The 22,875-nt window shown below is 54.2% G+C and overlaps 6 protein-coding genes across 6 annotated transcripts; 3 read left to right on the top strand and 3 right to left on the bottom strand.

The window, feature by feature from the left end:
• Positions 1-908: 908 nt before the first annotated feature.
• CCOS01_06847 (uncharacterized protein) lies at positions 909-4,781 on the bottom strand (the record flags this gene model as incomplete). Its single annotated transcript, XM_060455015.1, has 7 exons — positions 909-2,072; positions 2,115-2,500; positions 2,555-3,092; positions 3,142-3,403; positions 3,456-4,169; positions 4,315-4,406; positions 4,698-4,781. 7 exons carry the CDS (start codon positions 4,779-4,781, stop codon positions 909-911), a joined length of 3,240 nt encoding a protein of 1,079 aa, XP_060314715.1.
• Positions 4,782-6,393: 1,612 nt separating this feature from the next.
• On the top strand, positions 6,394-6,933 carry CCOS01_06846 (cyclin-dependent kinase regulatory subunit; the record flags this gene model as incomplete). The annotated part of the gene is made up of 3 exons (XM_060455014.1): positions 6,394-6,497; positions 6,575-6,719; positions 6,787-6,933. The coding sequence occupies 3 exons, from the start codon at positions 6,394-6,396 to the stop codon at positions 6,931-6,933; spliced, it is 396 nt and encodes a 131-aa protein (XP_060314714.1).
• Positions 6,934-9,166: 2,233 nt separating this feature from the next.
• On the top strand, positions 9,167-11,048 carry CCOS01_06845 (endoplasmic oxidoreductin-1; the record flags this gene model as incomplete). The annotated part of the gene is made up of 2 exons (XM_060455013.1): positions 9,167-10,872; positions 10,940-11,048. 2 exons carry the CDS (start codon positions 9,167-9,169, stop codon positions 11,046-11,048), a joined length of 1,815 nt encoding a protein of 604 aa, XP_060314713.1.
• A 241-nt stretch (positions 11,049-11,289) lies between these two features.
• CCOS01_06844 (uncharacterized protein) lies at positions 11,290-12,372 on the bottom strand (the record flags this gene model as incomplete). Its single annotated transcript, XM_060455012.1, has 2 exons — positions 11,290-11,957; positions 12,030-12,372. The coding sequence occupies 2 exons, from the start codon at positions 12,370-12,372 to the stop codon at positions 11,290-11,292; spliced, it is 1,011 nt and encodes a 336-aa protein (XP_060314712.1).
• A 4,051-nt stretch (positions 12,373-16,423) lies between these two features.
• Positions 16,424-17,240, top strand: CCOS01_06843 (uncharacterized protein; the record flags this gene model as incomplete). Its single annotated transcript, XM_060455011.1, has 2 exons — positions 16,424-16,837; positions 16,896-17,240. The coding sequence occupies 2 exons, from the start codon at positions 16,424-16,426 to the stop codon at positions 17,238-17,240; spliced, it is 759 nt and encodes a 252-aa protein (XP_060314711.1).
• Positions 17,241-17,924: 684 nt separating this feature from the next.
• CCOS01_06842 (CPSF A subunit region) lies at positions 17,925-22,472 on the bottom strand (the record flags this gene model as incomplete). Its single annotated transcript, XM_060455010.1, has 5 exons — positions 17,925-18,412; positions 18,476-19,721; positions 19,779-19,952; positions 20,005-20,321; positions 20,378-22,472. 5 exons carry the CDS (start codon positions 22,470-22,472, stop codon positions 17,925-17,927), a joined length of 4,320 nt encoding a protein of 1,439 aa, XP_060314710.1.
• Between the last annotated feature and the right edge of the window lie 403 nt (positions 22,473-22,875).

The following is a 22,875-nucleotide window of genomic DNA, read 5'->3' as shown; positions in this document are numbered from 1 at the left end:
GTCGGATATCTCTTCAGAAAACAACGATGATGCGAGGAGCTGTCTATCTTCATGCTCGTTGATCAAATCGAACAAGCAATGGAAAACGAGAGGATTGGCTGGGCACTCGAGGTCGTCGTCGAACCCTATGCACCGCGACGCCATAATATGGTTAGGTCGCTTTGTCGGATCCTCCGACGAGCCCCCCGTCCGCATTACCGACATACTCACAGACATCATCTGGCTGCCGGTTGCTGGGTGCTGGGGTAGACGCTGCTCCAGTTTTCCCACGAGGCTCCACCCTTCAATAACGGATCCCCAGACGACGTCATGCAAGTATGACTCCTAGAGTCCTTGCAATATTCCTACGGATTGGATAGGTATTGTAGGTATTTCAAATTATTTGATCTATGCGAAAGAACAACAGTATTTAAAGTGAGTCACTACGGGTTTGCAGCCACACCTTGACTAGATCTCATAAGCCGGAGAAACCTACCTGTCTGGTGTTTCCGTGATTATCCTCAACGTGAATCAATTCCTCATTGCGTCCCGTCTCAACGAGTCGAGATATATGAAGGCAACTCAGTGACAACGAAGAAACCAGCAGTTCATGCCTCGGTTTTACTGGATTTGGACATACAACTTGGTGTGTATATAAGTTCATTTCCTATCTAATGATAGCGATTTACTCTACAATGGAGGTTCCATGGCGATACTATGGCGGCTACAAAGCCATCCCAAGCCCAGAACCGAGAAAGAGTACCCAGACGGGTACGAGGCGCGAAAGCGCACAAGTCCATCCCAGAAAGTGAAGCCCACGAGAACCAGAAAACCCCTATCACCCCAGCAAGTGCTTAGATATCCACCAAGAACATGTCGCCGCTTGAGGCAGAATGGATGTGGCCCCGCAAGAAGGCATGGCTTGGCCATCAAACAGACCAGACGTACTCACCATCAGGGTCGCCCTCCAGCGCCGGTCTCTTGGGCTGAGGACCAGCGATTCTCTCGCGCTGCCTAATGGCCATCATCTCAGTGGTCGAGTAGTAGCCCATGTAACCGTAGTCCTCTCGGGTCACTGCCACGTACTTTCTTCCATAATGCTGGCTCTCAAGATCTTGCAGCGTCTGGGCCCCTTGCTTGATGACCTTGCCCACCTGGTTGCTGATGGCCGCGTTCTGAGCATCCTGACTAGGCATCTGACTACCCTCCTGTTTGACTTTCATCTCGGAGCGCTGCTGAGAACGATGCAGGGACTGCTGGTACTGAAGATGCACTTGAGACTGGAAATGCTCTCGAGCCCGGCGGTCATTCTCCCGGGCAATCTGCTCCTGCTGAAGTTGCAGTCGCATGTTTTCGCCTGGCAGTCCGGAGTTGACAATGCGAAGTTGCTGCGGTAAATGACCATGGAATCCATCGGCAGCTTGCGCACCCGGGACCTGTTGTGTGGCGTGTGGAGGCTGGCTAGAGCCCGCGTTTGGCTGATTATTGTGACGAGTCTCTGCAGCATGAGCCTCTCTAGTCGGTGTTGACGCCATGTATGCCTGGGAGGCGGCTTGACCCAGGGGCTGAAGAGCTCTGGAAGACCGGGGCTGCCCCGAGTCACTCAGAAGGGGCAGATGCTCTGCCTCTTCATACATCAGCCTCTGTAAGCGGGAAAATACACGAGATCCATCCTGAGGCGAAGCAGCTGGATGATCGTTGTTTCCATGGTTAGGAGTCGTCGCCGGAGTCGTCACCGGAGCTATCGCTGCGGGCTGTTGAGCTGCAGGCACTTGCGGCGGCACATCATCGTCTTCAGGCCAACTCGGGATGGGCGGATAGAAGGTGGTCAATCCTTCATTCGTGATGTACTCCCGAAACCCGAGTGGGTTCGCCGCGGAAGCAGCTGTCGCGTCCCTGAATTCAGCTTGATCCCAGACGTCTTGCAAGGTGATTGGAGGCAGTAGAGTAAGAGCGGAAATACCCTCATGCGCCTGACGGTTCTCAGAACGCACTTGGTCGATAGGCTGAACGTCCGCCTCGTTTCCGTGGATGTTTTGGACGCCCGAATAGTCGTCAGACGGAACAGCTTGACTAGTGGTATTGGAAGACTTCTAGTTCCGGGGCACGTTGGCAAGCAGTGTCATTGTCTCCACCTCGAAATCGGCTCCATTCGGCAGCTTTTGTCCCTTAGGCAGAGCAGCCGCGACGGAGACGTCGATTTCATTGACCATCCCAGCCTGGAGCTGAACGTCAAAGACTCTAGCGTTGACGGGGAGCACCTGACCCTGAATGGGATGAGATTGCTGTACAGTAGACCGGTTTACCTGCACCCACAATCGCCACTGACGTCCTTCCTTCTCAAGGAATAGCGGCAAAGTCGCAATGACCTGAAGTCTCAGCTGGGTGGCGGGGACATGAACAGTCACAGACTGCTTGCACTCTCTTTCGAGGGGACTTAAGCTCATGTTGAAGCGACTTCCGTGAGTGATCATTGGATGAGCCTGGATAGTCAGATTGGTGATGAGTGCATCGGCAGCGCCTGGGAGCTTGATTAGTGATATAGTCATTTTCATCTCTCTCGCACTATACGTACTCTTGCCAGGCGCACGGAACTGCTGATCCCACAGAGGTTTCGGAGGCGGCTGTGGGATGGCATTCGCCTGCGGTTGAGGCTGCACAATTCCAATGGGTTGGAACGTCGCGCTGGATAGGTTTGCTGTCTGTCCCGCGGGCGGCGGGAAAGCGGAAGGCGTGCTGGGTTGACCGGGAGTCACTGCAGGCGAAGGTCGTGCTGCGTCCTCGCGCTTGATGTTGTTCGTGACAGAGGGGCTCGGGGATGCGACCGATGTGCTTCGGAGTCTGTCCATCGCAGCGGAAGCAGCTGGTAGTCCACTCTGGCGAGCGGTACCATTGCCAAGTGGCGCCTGATCACTGACGGCGGCTCCGGCTGCCTGGGGAACTGTGGGGGCCGGCGAGTCCGCGGAATCACTCTTGCCCCCAACATGGATGGTGATCTTCTTAGATGTGGATGGCTGCTCAGTGGCCGACTGCTGGACCTTAAGCTTGATCTTGGGCTGCGAAGGCTCTGAAACAGCTGCCTTGGCCTTCTTGATTTCAATAGCGAAGAATTCCTACACCCTTGTCAGAAGTTGACCTCGTAGTCGTTAAGGTGAGGCATACCTGAAGTTCTCGCGCCAGTTCATAGATTTCGCTTCCTTCTTCGTTGTAGTACTTGGCGTTATCCCACAGCAAGCTGGCTGCTTCTTCGAATGCCGCCCAGCTCTTCAAGTCGCTAATCCCGGTGGCCTCGTTGCGTCCATGAATGCCCTTCGTGGCCTTCTGAAGCTTTCTGAGGGACATGGGATCCTTGACGACTCTGTAATAGTCTTTCAAGGCTCGTGGAGGAAGGTTGATGAAGGGTTCAAAGTAGGCCTCGTCCTCGCTAGGCGGCGTGTTAGCATGATCCATAGCGATGAAGAGAAGGGTTCACTTACTCAGCTTCTTTCTTGCGAATCATTTCCTCCACAATCTTTTCTTGAGCTGCCTGGAAGTTGAGGCCCTTGTACGAGACGCCCTCGTAATCATAGTCAGGGCGACTAGGCGTGGCATTTCGAGCATGCGATTTGCGAGATGTCACGGCCCTGGACGATGACGATCTACCCGGTCCTCTGCGGCGGATAAGAATAGTCGGCTTGGAGTTCTGGCTTCCCTCGTCATCGTCCTCCTCGCCCTCCGCATCGTCATCTTCCTCTTCATCTCCGTCCTCTTCGTCTGCTTCAGCTTCTTCTCCCTCTTCCTCATCATCTTCCTCAGCATCTTCCTGTTCCTCAGGGGATTTTGCGGCACCCTGTGGCTTCTCAATGTCGTCGTCTTCGGCTTCGTCCACGCGGTGGGCGGGCAGAACGGTCGGGACCGCAGTATAGCCGCCTCTAGCATAAGCCGGGTTGGTCTTGGTCATGAAGTTGCTCAGAGCTTTGCGAACTCTCTCAGCGTCGTCAAACTGGGGAGTGCTCCTCGAGTAGTAGTCCTTCGCGTTGGACACCATGCGCTTGAAATAGCTCTCGAGTTCGGTGAGAGTCGAGAAATCGCCATTCTTGAGCTTTCTTTCGATTATCGAGAGCGAAATTGGCATCCTCGTTTTCTTGTAGTATTCGGCGTTGCCCTCTCTCGGCATCAGCTTCTCGAAATAGACTGCGACCTTGCGACCACTAGAAGAGTTGGAAGATTAGCACACGCCGCTGTGTCTGATTTGCAGATGACACCACTGCAATCAAAAGTCCAAGACACATCGAGTCGATGTGGAAATCGACTTGAGCTATGCCATAGCTAAGATAAGTAGGTAGGTAGACTCACTTCTTGTCTTGAGTCCGGCGGATCTGCTCGAGGAAGAATAGGCCATGTTCGGTGGTTGACTCGACCGTCTCCCCCTTGCTGAGGTCATACTTCTGCGAGGGAGGAAGAAATGTTAGCTATTTTGTTGAAGAACCGCAGTGTCTAGGAGTCCAGAGAAGAGAGTGCGCTGAGAGAGTCTAGAAAATTCGAGAAACGGCCGAAAATGGGCATGATGGAGGGAAGTGCAAGCCAAAGGATGCCCAGGCCAATGTCACTTATTGCGGTACCAATGGATCGCAAGTCAGATTCCTCGTGAAGCCCTGTGAAGGACGACACAAGCAGGAAAAGCTTCCGTCGACAGGTGAGGGGTGCATTTGGGGGTGTAAAGGACAATGGGAGCTCACCTCAGTCAGTCTCTGGCGTTTTGCAGCGCGTTCGTCAGCTTCATTCGCGCCATTGACGGCGGATGATCTCCGCTTGTTGTCCATCAAAAAGGTGAGGACAATGGTCGCGGACGCATGCGCTTTTTGCTGAGAAAGTAAGAAAGAGCTGTTTGCTGTATTGTGCCTGCAATGGGTGACGGCAGGTGGCAGCCTTTGTGTGGGTGAGGTGGTGGTGATGCTGCAATTGCGACTGGATTGCAGAGACGCGTCGGGTTGGAGATGGAGACGGAGCGGGTAAGGAAGGCAGGTTCGGGGCAAGGTTGTTGGCAGACAGGGCTGTAGACGGAACCTCGTAAGGTAAGGTAGGTACGTAGCGCAGACCGAAGTATGGAAGGTACCTAGGTAGGCAGGTCCCCGGAAGTGATGCAGCTCTCCCCACGTTTTTTTTTCCTCGGGTTGAGATGGGGGTAGCTCGAGATCTGAGATACCAAAAAAGCCCAGGCACTCAAGTGGGATTATTTTTTTCTGGCGCGATGAGCTTTCGCGCGAAGGTGCAGGTGGCAGGTGGTGAGTAGGTAAGTCTTTCAAGGTTGGGGATGCTAGGGGGATTTCCTCTGGGAATTTCGGGACGGTGGTATTGACCTTTTGCGCTGGCCACTGAACAGCAGGAGCACCCAGAAGGAGAAGGTACGAGGACGAGGTATCTCTCTCGGCGACTTCCTGCCACCTTGTGCCTCAGGAACCCATTACAAGGTGCGTGGGTGCCTTTTTCTCAAGGCGGATTTCCAACTCTAGCCAAACTGAATTGACGGGCTGGTAGTAGTGCTGCCAGGTGGCAGGAATAGAATGGGTCCCGTCTACGCCGTTGAGAACTGCAAAAGGGTAAGGTAGGCTGCAAAAAGTTTCACCGCCCATGGCATGGACTGTGCTCATTCTCAATGGAAGTAGGTATCTGGTCAGTGGAGGGGAACTTCCAAAATTGCAGTGAAATCAGCTGAAGCTGGACTGCATGCACAGCAGCACAGCATCCCGAGTACAAAGTAGAGTTAGATGTCTTCCAGGTTATTTAAGGCATGTAAGAATGCAGCACCACAGCACTTGAGTACTTCTTCCAGGCCAGGCCAAATCGGGCCTGGGGCGGAAGTTGCCGGCAAAAACGCCTCGGACCCTGGGGGCCAGCAGATGATGGCAGCGCTGGGGTTCAAAGTACCTCAGTGAATCCAATCCGACTTTTGTTTACTGCTCCGTATCTTTGCCCACTCTTTCAATAATAACCCCTCGATGCTGCGCGCGCCAGCCTCCCTCGAACATCATATTTCTGACCTCGAGCTCCCTCGTTACTTCCCATCTCCTCCTTCGAGTCAGTGGTGCAGCTGAACCGTTGTTTCAGTGCCAATTCCTGCCTACCCCGCCTGCATCGTTGTTTACCTTTTTTTTTTTCTCTCTTCCTCCCCTTCCTCTTCCCCTCCGACTTGGCTTGGTGTGTGTGGTCGCCTGACCTGCCGGAAGAACTGGATCTTTCGCGCCCTCAGACTCCTCTTCTGCGCCCGAGAGCATATCGCCAGTCTCCGACAGCTTCGCCCGTCGCTTGACCCCTTCGTCCCTCGCAAACGAGCTACCCCGCCGATCGCGTCCGCGGTTACGTGCCGAGACTCGACGCCACTCTCGATCCCACAGACGCACACCCACATCACAAGACAGACGAACCGCTTCCGCCATGGATATCGACATGAGCCGTCGTAACAAGGTCCCGCGGGCTTTGTCCGACTCAGAGAGGGCCCGTTTGGACGAGTTCATCGACTCCATCCACTACTCTGCACGGTAGGTTATCGTACTGTTTCTCATCCTACCGCAATTCCATTGACCGTGGACTAACTTGCTTGTCTTTTCCCTTCTAGATACTCTGACAGCGAGTACGAGTACCGGCATGTGCAGCTGCCCAAAGCCATGCTCAAGGCCATCCCTAAAGATTACCACGACTCTTCCCACGGAACACTGAAGCTGCTCTGGGAAGAGGAATGGCGAGCGCTCGGCATCACTCAGGTATGCCTCGCGGCCCCCATGAGGCCCCTCTGCAACGCACAATAGAAGGCTAATGTTAGGAACATAGAGTTTGGGTTGGGAACACTACGAGGTCCACGAGCCTGAGCCGCACATTCTACTCTTCAAGTTGGTACACCCCTCAATCCGATCAGTTGTGCGTATTACTCACACCGATCAAAATAGGCGCCCACTCAACTACCAGCCTCCCCAGTGAGAACGGCATAGCGAGAAACGTCTCGTTACCCTGCAATCGCAGTACAAATTCCCGCTCCCCGCCCAGCAGACTTCTGCTTGGGCGATGCTCTCAACGACACGAATGACGGCCAATGATGATGGAACTTTTCTCTTTAGATATTCAGGAGAAGAGGTTGAGAGATAATGATACCTCGTCCTTGCAGACCACGGCACACGGTATAAAGACGGCGCATACCACTATGGTTGTTGCATTTTCTTTTAGGTGGTTTGAGTCATTGGGGATCTGTTGGTGTTGGGTTGTTTGCTGCATGTCTGGAAGTTGAGAAATGGTCTCGTCTGATGAGAGGTCTGTTGTCCTGCATCACGGCCATCGTCTATGCCACGCTGTCGCTGTTGTAGCGGACACTCGGTCTCGCCAATCGTTGAGACGAAGGTCATCATGGACGAGTGAATGCTTCGTCTGGAAAAAGAAGGGGCGGCGTGTCGGTTGTGTAGATGGTCGCTGTCGGCTAGCACCTGCATAGCTGGACCAACGACAGTAATGAACAGAGCTCAGGAACCAGGAGGTAGATACTTGAAGCTAATGCAGTGTTACAAGATGCAAATAGTCTCCAAAGAGCATGGTACCTGTGGGTGGTAATCTCACAGGCATGCACACAATATGAGCTTCGACCACCTGTATTGAGACATAACAAGATGTAGTGTAAGCGAGGCACGCGCATGGGCTTGGGTGAACAATCTACGGATCATAACTACGAAATGATGGCACCACTGCACTACGATGATTAGTCGACATTTTAGACCTTTTAGATCTTGAGCAGTGCTGCACGAGGCTTTCGGATTTACGAGTGCTACCGGTAGTGCAGCAGAGTGCTGTTGGACGTCACTTTGTCAATGCGGGAGTCCGAAGAACGGAAGCATTTTAGTGCTTTTCAGACATCTGAATGGGAGTGCTATCAGTCGGTCGACACGTGCAAAGTTGCAGGGAATGAGCGGAGGCCAGGCGTATGACAGAAGCTCCGTGGTCTGCAATCGGCAAGTCGGCGGGATGCACCAAGCCGGAACGAGCTGAATGGCGGCGGCGGCATCCGAGAGACGAGCTGGAACGGCGGCAACTTATTTTGGCGCCAGAGTGGTCCCAATTGGCTCCTACATCTGCTGATTTTCCACCCCAAAGAAGGACACCTTTCAACCAGTCCATGGAGGCTGGAGGTACCCGACACCAGTGAATACCGGACCACCCTCGCTTTCTCAAATTAGCGTTTGGTGCCCCGTAAGAGTTAAGACAGCATGCCGGCATTAGACACTTTGGAGTGAGGTTTAAGGTACGGGAAGCTGGAGTGCAAGGCCCAGACATATCAGGATACTTTGATATTAGTAGCAGGTCCCAGTGGTCGCATTTCAGGATCAGCCAATCCTCGCCAGATAAAGTAACACGATAATTACCTCGAGGTACGGATACTTTGAGGGACCCCTCAGCTGCATATTAATCAGCTCGGGGGTGCCATTGCTACTTCCACGTTTGCCTTCCTGCCATATTCGTATACAGTTGAGGACAGATTCGCATGACTCTGTAGCCTGCCAGCGTCCTTTGACAGGAAGCGTCTAAAAAGGCCCGACAGTCCCGTTCTTCCAGAACATCCCACTTTACACTAACTCTGTCCTCTCTGCCCTGCTTACATCACCTTCTTTAATTCCTTCCTTTCAGTTGCTCCCGTCGAGCCAGGAGAAGAGAAACGCTCGAGGCCCCAGCTCATGACATTGATAGGGAGACAAAGACGACGCCACTTCTGCCACTTCTGCCACTTGCATCTCTGGTCTAAGACTTGAGACAAGAAACTGGATCGCCCCCCCATTTTACCTTTCAATTAACCTCCAACGTCCTCGGCCGTTTCTCCGAAACGAACCTCACCGAACCTAACTTGACCCTGCTTAAGCGCTGCAGCATTTCCATCGCAGCCTACCCAAGGCTCGGATCTGCGCTGCAGGAGCCCGGACACTCGCAACGTTTCAGCCGAACCTTTGGAAACTTGTCAACTTCACCAACGATCTCCGTTAGAGTTGCGCGAGCAATTCACAAGCTGGCAACCGCCTGTTCTTGCTTTGCAGCTGCATATTAAACCCTCCGATCAGCCACCCGTTCCGCGAAGCTGGGACCTTCGTTTTGATCACCATGAAGTCTGCCAGCAGATTATTCTTCCTCTCTGTGTTTGCACTCTGGGGTTCTCCAGTTCAATGCGAGAGCGCCCAAGATGATTGTGCGGTATGCCGCCGTTTATTTTCTCCTTCTCTTCCTCTCGAGGGCCTACGTCACCGCCGCAGTGTCTGAGTACCGAATTTCTCTCTCTAACTCGTCGTACCAGATCTCCCCAAAGGCCATTGTTTCCGACGCATGCGCCTCGTACTCTACCCTCGATAAACTAAACACCAAGGTCAAGCCCCTAGTCGACGACCTGACGAGATCGACCGACTTCTTCTCACACTACCGACTGAACCTTTTCCACAAGAAGTGCCCTTTCTGGAACGATGAAAATGGCATGTGCGGCAACATTGCCTGCGCCGTAGAGACGCTCGACAATGAGGAGGACATTCCCGAAGTCTGGAGGGCGAGTGAGCTCGGAAAGCTGGAAGGACCGCTGGCGAAACACCCTCCTCGAAAAGTGCAACACGAGCGCCCCGAGCGGCCGCTACAAGGAAAACTAGGCCTGGAGGTCGGCGAGAGCTGTGTGGTGGAATACGACGACGAGTGCGACGAGCGAGACTACTGCGTCCCCGAAGACGAGAGCGCGAGCTCCAAGGGCGACTACGTAAGCCTCCTCCGCAACCCCGAACGATTCACTGGATACGCTGGCATGGGCGCCGCTCAAGTCTGGGACGCCATCTACCGCGAGAACTGTTTCCAGAAGAGTTCTTTCCCGCACTCGGCATCCCTAGGACAGTCGCAGATCCCCCACAAGGGTCCCGCGGCACAGGACTTCCGTCAGGTTCTCGAGGCAGTCGGGCGCCAGCAGGCCCTGGATCAGATGCGCGAGACGCAGCCTAATGCTCCGTTTGCAGCCCAGACTGGCCTAGAGGCCGGTGACGAGTGCTTGGAGAAGCGTGTCTTCTATCGTGTCATCTCTGGCATGCACGCGAGTATCAGCACCCACCTCTGCTGGGATTTCCTCAACCAGACCACCGGTGAATGGCAGCCCAACGTGGCATGCTACCGCGGCCGCCTGCACACCCATCCCGAGCGAATTAGCAACCTCTACTTCAACTACGCCCTCGTCACCCGCGCTGTCGCCAAGCTCGGTCCCTACCTCCAGGGTCGCGACTACACCTTCTGCTCGGGCGATATCGACCAGGATGCCGCGACGCGGTCCAAGGTCCTCGAGGTCACCGAAGGAGCGGCGAGCGTGCCTCAGATCTTTGACGAGAGCCTCATGTTTAAGAACGGTGAGGGTCCGTCGCTAAAGGAGGACTTCCGCAACCGCTTCCGTAATGTCAGTCGCGTCATGGACTGCGTTGGCTGCGATAAGTGCCGTCTCTGGGGCAAGCTGCAGACCAATGGCTACGGAACCGCGCTCAAGGTTCTGTTCGAGTTCGACAATGCCAGCGAGGATATTCCCGTCCTGAAGCGCACCGAGCTGGTGGCGTTGTTCAACACGTATGCCCGGATCAGCAGCTCCCTCGCGGCCATTAACAAATTCCGCGCGATGGTTGACTCCGAGGAGGCCCTCGCCGCTGCTGCGGCAGCCAAGGCGTCCAGCCCGATCCCCGACCGGGCCAAGAAGCCGCACAACGTGGTGACCTCACCGGACGCGGAGCCCAAGAAGGTCGATCCCGAGGACGAGTACGGCGAGGACGAGCCTCTCGAGGAAGACAGCCTGGCGGACATGTTTGACGAAGAGTTTGGCCGCATTTACAAGGCCTTGAAGTTTGTTGTCCGCCGATGGGTTCAGGCTCCCAAGACTATGTAAGTTTTAAAACATCACCACAGAGTAAAAACGGCGGGGAACAGAAGACTGACAACCGGCAAACAGCTTCAATGTTGTTATTTTCGAGATACTGCGATTCTACCAGTACTTTGTCGGCCTGCCTCTCACACCTAGAACTTGGCACTTTGAGCGGCCGGACGTGGACGAATTGTAGATGAGTCGTAGATTGGTCTGTTATTCCATTGTTTAGTTTTCGTTATTGAACATCTTACCATGGCATATCATTATACTTTGCATGGCCGGGCGCGGGCAAATGGCGTTTTGCTATTCTTATTTTCACGGAGCCAGAATGCTCCTTAGACTAGTATCGTGACCAGTTTGTACATACAAATCGATGCCAGCACCTCAAAAATCGGCTTCCGTTTCTTGGTATCATGCAAATGTCTATGAATGCTTTACTTGTACACGCCGTCCTCGGTGATACTGTTCCTTCTCTTCTTGGACGAGTTATTCAAAGGAATGTGAGTGACAACATTGCCAATTTTGGCCTTGACACCCGAGACATCAATCTGCCACTTTCGAATACCACGGAACTGCGGCGTCTTCAGCAGGCCATAGGTGCGCAGACACTCGTCTTCTTCGGGGAGCCCAAACGCCCAGCCGATGCTCACGTGGAACGCGTCGTCGACCAGCTCCGTCGCGTGGGCTTGGTACAAGGGCGGATGGCCGAAACGGACGGCGACATCGTTACATTTGTTGAGAAGCGTACGGAGCTGCGGGTTGCTGCCGGTGGTGCTGGTGTCACCTTGCGAGGAGGCGGCTGGGCATGCTACGCGGAGTACGAGAAAGGCCCGGTCCGAGTCTGGCGATTTGAAGAAGCCCAGGCCACGGGGCGATAGACTGAACTCGCCGGTGGCGGAGGACAATGAAGACGTCAAGGCGGAGAGGAAGGCGTCCTTTTGAGCCGTGGTCAGGGACAGAGGCCGCGAGAGCGAGATGTGGAGTGGCAGAGGGGCGTTGAGGTCCGAAGTTAAGAGCGAGGTCAGCTCCCGCGTGCCAAGCAAAGGCGCGATTTCATCCAGCAGAGCAGTGAGGAGAGAATGCTGGTCCGCAGAGGGATGCCCTACACGCAGAGATTAGTTGTGATGATTTCAGGTGGGTGTGGCAATGGGAGAATGAAACAGTCGAGACTCACACTCGACGTATACGTGAGAAGGCCAGTTGCCGACAATATGGGGGATGGTCCTCTTTCGGCCCTGGTGCAGGGCTGGGTTGTCAGCAGTGGCATTTCGGACCGTAGAAGCGTACAGGTCGTGGAACTCGGCTGGGAGGGGCGGAAGCGTCAATGTGCCGCCAATTGTCTCCTTCGTAGTCGAGGAGGCCGGGGGGCTCTGCCGCGTTCCTCTTTGACCGCCGGCGCCGGCGCCAGATGCAGAGCCGGCTAGCACGGAGCCATCAGTATCCTCTTTGCGCCGCTTGGCCGGAGGTGACCCGGCCTCTGAAGCTGAGTCAGAAGACGAGTAGTCCACCAGAGCCATTACCGGGTGCCAGGGACCGACAAGAAGAAGGCCGGAGAGAAGATCCTTGTGATGCGTGTTTCTGCGTCAGTGACAAGGTAATCGAGCCAATAGGCATTGAGCAAGTCTTGATCCAACACCTCGTCGCCTGAGAGCGTCTAATGGTGATTGGGAAGGGTGGCAATACAGGACGAAGGCATTTGGTGCCCGTATGTGGAAGAGGGTGAAGCGGGCACCGGCCGCAGCGGGCTGCCTGTGTTGAGAAGCACAACACGGCCGAAGCTTTGTTGCAAGATCTCGATCGAGGTGCGCCTAAGCACGCAACGCAGAGCAACGCAGAGCAACGCCTTTGCACCCACTGGTGCCAGGCATCCAGGCTACAGAAAGGCTTTTCTTGCCTTACAACGTGTTCACGAATTTGGGAGGTTCCTCTAGCACATTATCTGGCAATACTTTGATCGCGAGTCTCTCTCTGCTATGAGTTCGGCATAAGGTTGCGCAAATGAGAGCCCCATTTCTCGATTTTTCTTTTGGCCTGTAAGGAAATGCCGATGACCGTAATTTTAAGCTCATTGCTCTTAGTTGCTGGCGGTGAAGGCCGTGCCCGGTTGGGCGACGTGTTCCCTCCAGGTATCGCGAGCAAGCATTGCCCTGACAAGAGGGGCGATGGGACGTGGACCGGACCCTTCCCGTATGCCCCCGTTGGGCGGCCTGAATATGCCGCGAGTCCCTTGCGTGTTGAGTGCTTACAGAGTGGAAACATCGGAGGCGGATGGAGCGTACGTGGACGCTTCGGCCACGGAGGCTCCGTTGCATCACCGTCCCTTTGTTCATACTGGGTGCCGGTGTCGGTCCCGTTTACGTCCAAATGTCCGCGCAGTCCGACTCTATTTTTGCGCAGCACTACCAAGACTAAGTCTGATTAGTTTTCATGATTTTGCGGCTGCCACATCAGCCCTGCGACATTAGCGGGATACCAGGAAGCTAAAGGGTACATAGTGTACTCCGTACAGAGTAGAAGCTGGGTGTATTGGTGGAAAGGTGAAGTGGGATGTTGCGGTTGCCGATCCCCTAGCTAGAGGACTTTTTTACTTTGCCAATGGCATGACGTAGGGCTCAGTAACCAATGCGATGTCCGAGTACTGTGCAGCAGACGTTGTTCAAGGGTCCGCGTGTCCCGTTATCGGGTGCCTGTGGCTGAGCTAAGTCAATTTAGCGGGCAAATGTTTCGTTTACTCTCGTGTCTTGCCCTACCTATTCGCGGTCCCTCGAGGATGCCGTTGCAAGACCCTGCAGGGATCGTGACAGTCTGAGCGGAGCCGCTGAGGGGAAGAGGAGAAGATGGAACCGCACGTGAGATATGTCGGAGAGACTGGGGGATAGTACGTAGAAGTGGTTCGGCGCCGATCTCGTGATGCTGGAGCAAGGGACAATGCGAAGTTCTTGATCAGCGAACATGTCGAGGAGAAAGTGGCGATGGGTGCTGATATTCTTTCTTCAACCTGTTCAGGAAGGAAGGCAAGATAGGTAATGCAAGGTACGGCAGCAGGTATCGTACGAGGGAGAGCCTCCAATCAATTGGTACTATTATCCTGGACAGTGACTTCCCGTCCTTTGAGAAAATTGTCCAACACTGCAAATGGAAGGCACCCTCGGACAGTAAAGGTAAGGTAGGTAGCAGGTTCCCCGCCGTCTCGCGTACTTGCCCACACCATTCAGTCATGCGGTCTCGGTCCAGTCCCTTTCTGTCCCCTCCATCCCCTCCCCTCCTTCCCACCAGACATGAAAGTTCCCAAGTCCGGGTCCTTGTCACTGCAGCCACAAATCACAAAAAACACCACAAACGAGGTTGCTACCTTATGCAGTAAGGCATGTAGTAGGTGAACAGGTCACCAATGGAAAGCTCGGCTGCCCCAGTCAGCGCAGGTCCCATGATGGTCACTTCCCATGCTGGCATCTTCCCGGAAGTCCAAGCAACAAGCGCAGAATTCTCTGCGCTTGCTGCATTCGCACACTGAACACACTCACTTACTCACATTCACCTACCCTTACTTTACCTTGCTATGTACATCTTAAGGTACGAATGCTTGTAGTCTCACTCACATGCAGCCGACCTGCCTTACAAGGACGGGGTCTACAGGTCCAAGGTAAGAACGGGCCTAGACTGGCTGTGCCTGTCGTCGGCATCTCGCCCACCCTCATGCTCATGACTCTATTGCCCCTCGCCTGGCAAGCACCTTACTTCTTTCCCACCAAACGGAACGACGGACAACGCTGGAAACTATCAAAAAGGCACCCGCGCCTACTTTGGTGCGACCTGTGATTCCACGTTCTCTCAACTCTCGTCTCTTGTCTGCATTGCATTGCTTCGCTTTGCATCTCGCATGCTTCTTTTTTGACACAACACCTCAACCGTCCCACTACCATCAGCATTCTCACCTTCGGTGTGTCGCATACACTGTCCACACCGAGATCACTTCATTGTCTTGGCAAAGGACGGACTCGCTTTCGGATCATTCGAAATAAACATCGCAATCTCCAGTAAACGAGCTGCCGACCTATTTCGAGGCGCCCGCTAGACCACTTGCTCATCTCTATCCCTACCTTGACTCCGTCTTCGCGACTTCGCCTGTGCACCGGGTAACCCGATTACCTGACCGTAAGGATACACACCCATTCACCGATATCGTCGCATCGACGTCAGTAGCCATGGACGGATCCGACAAGCAGTGGGTAAGTCAATGGCCTGGACAAACTCCAATTCACTTCCATCTACCCCAGCGCAGCACGCACCATTACAACTGCCAGTTGCTGCTGTTGTCAATATGATCTTTCTGCTCATTTCCCGACTGCGCGCTACTGCCAACATCGTCATCGCCCACGGTTCTTTTTCTGCTCTCGCTTTTCTCCACATTTCCGATCCCGTCACCGTCGCATCTGCGGCCTTATCATTGCCCTTCTAGCCCGTCTCCCAACGTTCCAAATTCCGTCACTCCCGGGCGGGCACCCAAGCAAGTCTCGGCCCAACCAGTCAGCTTGTTCAAGTGTCGTCAGCCTTGGTCGAAGCCGATCGTCCCGTCTCGCCCATCCTTTCTATCCTGTCAGGGCACCCGACGGCCCCAGCTGCTTGCGCCCGAACTTGTTCTTCAAAGCCACCCTCTCCGTCCAAGCTACCCCTGCCAACTTAGATGTGCTGGTCGCTAAGGTACGGACGGGTCCCCTGCAATGCACGGCTCAAGCCACCCCGACCACGCTGCTTTGGAGTCCCTTCTTGCGTCACTGCCCATCCAATCTGCCGGATTTCCAAGAACAGCTCCGAACTCTGCCTCACATCATTCGTACTGCAGCTAAGCCCTTGACGACGTAAATAATACGGGTCCCTCCACACAAGCATGCGCGGCCTCTGGTTGCTCTTATACTTCCTATCTCCTCATGTTACTTGAACTTGACTCACATTTGTTCTACCATTCCAAATCCAACTCATCAAATAACTCACCTCTTGTAGGCTAAAGCATACTTGCTCGACCCTCTTACTGCTCCCGAACCAAGCCAAGAAACAGGTCCCGGAAGCTCTTTCATAAACCCCGATCCACTGCTTCGAACTTTCTCGCAGAAGAAGAAAGGCAAAGAACCAGTTCAGAATAGCGACAAGAGCCAGACCAGCCACAAAGCTCACAGTCGTACCTCATCGTATCCCACTCCGCCTGCATCCGCAAGCCCAACGCGATCGAGCTTTCATTCATCCAATCCATTTTCACCGACTTACCAGCGCGCTTCGGTGTCCCTGTCTAGAGGACCTGCTTCCCCAACATCACCGTCTTCGCCAGGCCATCCCCTAGGCCGCAGTACCAGTGTTCGAAGCAACGGTCTCCGAAGCCCGTCTTCGCCAAGCAATCGCTTTCCACCAAGCACAAGTGTCACTCGAAGCATCAGCGCACGCACTCGCTCTATCGCTGAGGCAAACGGAACCCAAGCCGATTCTTCAGTTCAGCGCAGCAAGAGCGTGAACTCACACCAAGGCTCCAGCGGTCTCAGACGTTCCAGTTCCATCAACCAGAGATTCCCCGGCGATATGTCTCATCGACCTCTAGACATGATCAAGCGCGAGCAGCGCGCCGCGGACCGCGCGCCTCACCTTAGAACGCGCAAATATGGCCCCGTGACGGACACCATTGACTCGCTCGACAGTATCGGCGGCGTCTACCATCACGGCGGTCCCTATGATGCCACTTTGGCATCCCGCAACCGCAACAAGAAGTATGCGCCTGTTGAGGCTGTGAGGGAGTCCAACATGGAGGCCTTGAGGGCTACGCCTCGCGAATACATTCAGGATTCCCTGGACAAGCATGTGCCTTTGCAAGGTACCGGTCTTATTCCCGCCGGTGGCACTGACATGAGCGGCAATGTTATGAACTATGAGGAAGGAGCCGATCTCATGCGTGAGCCCAATAACCAAGGCGGCGCTTACAAGAGATGGGATGGAATCGTAAGTCGACACCGGCCCTGAAAATTTGCAACGTGAGTTTGAGACTAACGATAGACAGCAATATCATCCTGATGATTTGAAGGGAAAGGGAGAGCCTTCTTACACCTACGAGAGAGACCTTAAGGAGAAGAAGCGCATGCGTAAGGCTTCTCTCGGCAACAGCCCCGCAGAATACGAGATGCGCTCCGGCATCAACGCTCAGTCACGTAAGGACAACGGGGCAATGGTACGTCAGCGCAGTGTCAGCAATGCTGCAGACGGAAGACCCGGCCCCTCCGAGTTGCCTAAGGGACATTCCAACAGCGCCGACGTCCATCGCCACAACAGCACCGGCAAGCATTTCGGCGACAGCCTGAAGCGTCGTTTCGGCAGCATCCGTCGCAAGAACCACGCTGCGGCGTAGATGTCTTTCGCAAAGACGATTCGATTGTTTTCTACATGGCGTTAAGACTTAATGATTTAACAAACGCCGATTTTCACTAGCATTTCAGTTAGTGTCGCCTATTGCGGCACGTGTACGATTTAGAGGTTTCGTGCCCGAACGAGGATGCCTCATGGCGGGAAAATTGCTAGAGTGAGACAGAGTGCGCAGTATGCATTTGACTGTCAATGAGCAAAGACGTTGATGGGGCCGAGTTGGCATCAACATTCTGCCAAACAGCAAGAGCTTGCAAATGACATACCGCATCATCAAAAGAAGCGGAAATTTTCTTAGTTTAAGTAAATAGTATACCCATCAGTATGAACATTTTCTACATCTTCTACACCATGTGCGTCAATAATCGTCCCACATCCTAATGTACTCGCTGTGATAACATTATTTCACAAAGTCTTTGTCGATCGCAAAAATGACGCCTTGGAATGGAGGATACTACACGAGCGCTACGCTTTGCTCTATCTCGGATGTTTGCTTAACCCTAGTAAGAGAACGCTGCCAGAAGACCAGAAAACCCATCAGCAGCTAGCTCCTTGTCTTGCTTTTCGTTCTCGACCCCCCATTCTGTTCTCTCAAACATTCGCCTAAATTCCAAATTCTCGGCTCATTTTTAGATCTATCTAAAAGAATGGCGGAAAAGTTTCTGCTTCTTTAAAAGTAGGCCATGCCGCTCCATCCCAAGACACCTTCCAACTCGCCCCTGACCTCGAGGACGTCGCCGTAGCCGCCCTTGCCGGCGACTTCGAACCGGCGCCCGGCGCCGAGCTCGTTCCAGCGGGCGAGGAGCGCGCCGTCGACGATGCTGCGGCCCGCGCTGGTGTCGACGCCGGGGGTGCGCGCGTCGAGGGGCTGTAGGCGATGGGCTTTGGGGTTCGTCGCCGCGGCCTGGGGCACGGCGCCGGCGATGCTGTTGGCGAGGGACGTCAGGCGGCGGTAGGCTTGCTCCCCGAGGGGATTCAGGGAGGCGAGGGCGCCTGTCGGGGAGGCCAGGAGGAGGGTCGTGGGCGGGTTCTTGGAGGCATTGGCGGGTGACGGGGATGCTGAGGTTCGGGGGAGGGAGAGGGTTGCTGTTGGGTGGTTTGGTGCCGCAGAGAAGGAAGCACGGTTCAAGAGGAGATGACCCTGGAGTGATTTAGGATCTTTAAAAAGTATTAGTTTCTGAGATTGTGGACGGCTGGATAGTGCTCAAGAGTTGGACTTACGCTCTGGATCGAATTGCATCACGTGGATCACGCCATCCTTGTCGCAGACAACAATATGCAGCTCATCGCCGGCAACAACAAAGTCGGCCGTCGACACCTCGAACTTGCCCGCGCTCTTGCCAAAGAGCATCATCTTGTACGGCTCCTCGGCGTACCCAACGAACCAGACACCCTTGAAAGCGTCCGTCATGAGACAGTAACCCGTACCGCGGACCTCGCGGACCGCCGTCACGTAGCAATTCATGTCCATGAAGGCGACAGGCAATAGCGTGCCGTCCTCCTTAAGACCGCGCACCATGCACTTCTGTCCCTGGGCGACGAGCATGAGTCCTTGGGAGCCCACCTCGCAGATGGCGGTGACGGCACCGCGGGGAATCTCCTCCTTAGCAACGAGCTTGAGCTTCTTGTTCGTCTCCGGGCGGCCAGGTTGCGGGACGACGGGAACGACATCGTAGACGAGGATACGGCCGCGGATGGGCAGGTCCTCGCCGCGGTTAATAGCGGTCCCGATGGTGATGAGCATACGGCGCTCCTTGGTCTCTTCGGAGACTTCTAAGTGAAGCGTCTTCATGCACATCGCTACCTCGTGCTGCTCAAGCTCTACCGTGTCGATGACGGACCAGGTGGTAGGACTCATGAGCTTGATGATGCCGCGTTCGGTCCGGGGGTATATAATTGTGGTTTCCTTAGCCCACTCCTTGTGGTAGTCGTCGTCCTTCGGCAGCTCAAAGACCTCAGAGACACTGCACGCAACGGCGTAGGTTTCCATTGGTGGATGATAGGCAATCAGGCCAACCGCATCTCCCACGGGAATTTTGCGCACAGAAACGCCCAGTTCGGCAAAGTTCGCGTCCGTGGGAAGCTGTGTGACTCGCGTTTGGCCCTCGGAATCAGCGTAAATGAAGCCACGCTCGCAGCCTTCTGTATGGAATGAGCTCATGCCGCGCACACCAATACCCTGCAAGCCGACAACCTTCGGACTGCTCTTGGCGGATTTGATGATGAAGGACGGCGAGGCGCCAGGCAAGAAGACGGTGCTGTAACCGTTGATGTCACTGCAGGCCCGAAGTGGAACAAACCGCGGTTGCTCGTTGGCATCGTCATCGGCAACTTCGACAGGACTCTTAGCAAGAGAAGGATTGTTGACTTTGCGGAAATGAAGAGTTTTGGCCAGACCAACGGATTCGTCCTGTTTTGTGAGACGAATCGGTTCGTAAATAGTGAGATCGTCATTTGCATGACGAAGCTTTTGTTACAAAAGATTAGCGGAAGCTACCATCTCCTTCAATGCGAGAAGACTTACGATGAGGTGTGGTGAAGTTGCGGTAGCGTCCCCCAGGTCGGCCATCAAGATTTCAGTCAGCGTCTCTTGTACTGTGCCTCTTCGGACGGCATAGTCTGCAGAGAGGAATGGGGGGACGTAGGTCAAGCCAGCAGCAACGTAGACTGGCTTGGAAAGGTCAGGGAGAGCGTATATCTGTCAATAGGTTAGCAAAATGTGCCCCAGCCGGATGATGTTTGATACTCACATAGAGAGCCCCTGCCGCGCTCAGCAAGAACATGAAAATGTTGCGGTCTTCTGTCGTGGCCTCATTTTTTGTCTTTTGGCCAAAGAGGTCGTGGGTGTCTTTATACAGGCATCCGGCAAGCCACTTCGTAGAGAGAAATGTGTCGTCTTCTCTTTCCATCTCCTCCAACTCACAATTGCTGTCTATCTGAGCCACCATAATGCTCGAGTCGTCCCGGATGAGAAGAAGGTAAGGGTCAACGATGCTGGCGCTGATCACCCGTGGCTCAGCACCGGTATCCTCATCGAGCATCGGAAGGATTTGACTCAACCCGAGATCTGATTAACGTTTAGCGACGATGGCGAAACTCCAGACGGAGTGCAACACAACTTACCTCCATCGTAGCACCGTACTTCCGATTTGAGAACCTGAATGATCCTCAGATGTTTTCCCATAGTACCCGCCTCCACGGTGAAGCCAGCCGCGGGATCAAATTCGGTCCCTGACAACGCCTCAAAGCCTGCACCAGTAAGAGCATAAACATCTGACGTCTCGTATCCATCTAGATCGACTTTAGAAACAATCATGAACTTGTCGTATATAGATGAAGCGTCAAACTCGCTGCCAACTGCGGCATTGGCCCCCTTATCGCCTTGCAAGGATTTCGGAATGGGTTTCTGGACGCACATGGTCCAGAATCCTCTAGCCTCTGGAAACTCGAATTTGCCGATGACCTTCGGCTGGATGTTTTGATTCATGATAGCAACAGCGCCAGCGTTGCCCTTACCCACCGCACAGGCGAGCTGCAGGTCAGATACGACACCGATTGAGTTCTTCTCCTCCTCACTATCTGGGACGAATGCTTGCTTGCCTGACACCATATCCTTGATAGGCGCTATGCTCAGCAAGGAATCATGGATGCGGAAACTCAAGTCTCCTCCTTTAGAAACCCCATTGGCAGTCGCACCGTGTTGAATCGTTGTTGTCGTCGTTTCACCGTACAGATCGTCGTCGTCGCCATCATCCATATCCTCATCGTCCAGGTCGTACTCGAATGAATCGTCGACCAACCGTGTTTTTTTGCGTGCATTCTGCGCCTGCTTTCGTGTCCAGCCGAGAACAAGCGAGTCACTTCCCGTAGTACCTAGGAAGAAAACATTCTTGCTGAGCTTCGAGATGGAGGAAACACTGCATTGAACAACATTGCCGCCAACTTCGGCTGGGACGAGCTTAACGCTGACTCCTGAGACTGTGCGTCCATCGATCTTGAAAGTGATGATGGCCAGTCGCCCGTCGCTCAGGACCATGAGCAACTCCCCATTCTCTGCAGACATGAGTTCAATGTAGCAATTCTCGAGCCGCAAATCCAGATCAGACTGATCTGCAAGAGGAAAGTTTGTGGTTTCCTTGGTGAAGGCATTGACGGCCACACCGTTCGGCTTTCCAGACTGATCTATATGGATCAACTCGTTTGTGCCGACGAGTAGAGCGCCACCGACGGGACCTGGCAGAGCGATGACTTTGAAGAGATCCTGGGGTAGGTTGTTGACGGAGAGAATCGCGGTCGAGGCCCTCTGCTGCAAGTCGAGCGTGAAGACCTTGTAAGAGAAGTGGTCCTTGCGAGGTAAGGTGTGGGAGCGGCGCTGTGTCGAGGATATGATGCCAAAGGTGGGCTCTCTGTACTCATGCAAGAAGGCGAGGTGCACAGGATGAAGGAGACTGGGATCAAGCTGCGGTAGAGGGAGGACGTATGATGTTGAGTATGGTACATCTGCTATGTTGCTAGTTCCATTTGTGGCCGCTGCAGCTGACGGCTCTTTTGCCGGCCGAGGTCCATCCACATCTTCATCCCAGTCATCCATATCTATGTCCTCATCGACTTGCTTGAAGGGTAGAAAGGCGATGTATCTGGGGCCAAACCTGAGGGCGGCGCATCGCGAACCTGGATCGGCAGCAAGATATGTGCGGTAATTGTTCAATGGACCATCGAATGGCGAGCCCTCTAGTTCTTCTTTCTCGTAGTAGTGAATGGAGATATCCTCGAGTGCGTGTTTCTCGGGATCCCACTGGACCAAGCTCAGCCTGGCAACTCTTGTAGCAATCAAGAGAGCTTCACCCCCTGACTTGGAGTGTTGCAATTTTATTCTTGCCAGTCCCGTCACAATGCCAAATATTGGGAATTCGGCGACAAGCACGAGCTTGGTGTTGTTTGATCGGTCGGCGCGAACCAGCATGCCGTCGCCGCCCAGGAAGGAGGACTCGAGGCCGTCATCGTCGTTCAATCGGCGGTCGTAAGGCTCTTCGGCTCTGGAAGCCTGCTGCTCTCGGGTCTGTGATGTGTCGACTTCGGAAGAAATGGTCTTTGTCGAGAAGATCTGTATTAAAGAGCCCCTTGCGACGACCAGATTGTTGCTTTGCGCCGAGATGAAGGGCAAGCTGAGACTGTACTGCACACCAGTGGGTGGCGTGAGCTCTGTATAGCACTGCATCTTGACAGTCTCAGTCAATTGCCTCTGGTATCCTTACTGTCATTAGTGTATAGGGGCGGTGTATAGGATCGTGGACTTGCAGAAGCGCAAGGCTGGAGGTTGTCTGTCGCAAATCAATCGAACAATAAGATAGCTCCCGTCCTTCCAAGAGCTCTGGTCGCGCAAAAGCCCATGAGAGCGTGTCACTCATTCTGATTGGTGAGATTTGGGCAGGCGGATCAAAGAAAGAGCCGAAGCTCCGGGGCGTCCAAAGTTGCTTGTGCAGGTGCTGCCGTACATAGGCCCACAGCGATCTAGACTTCAGCACTTGCAGCACTCAGCAGCTCCCCGTGCCCCCTATCAGCATTGTGACGCTCAGGTGCAGCACACTAAGGCAGGCAAGCTACCTTCCTGCCTACCTTAG

This window comes from Colletotrichum costaricense (genome assembly GCF_030867565.1).
Source record: "Colletotrichum costaricense strain IMI 309622 chromosome Unknown Scaffold_6.1, whole genome shotgun sequence".
Lineage (NCBI taxonomy): Eukaryota > Fungi > Ascomycota > Sordariomycetes > Glomerellales > Glomerellaceae > Colletotrichum > Colletotrichum costaricense.
This window is presented reverse-complemented; position numbering and strand designations above follow the sequence as displayed.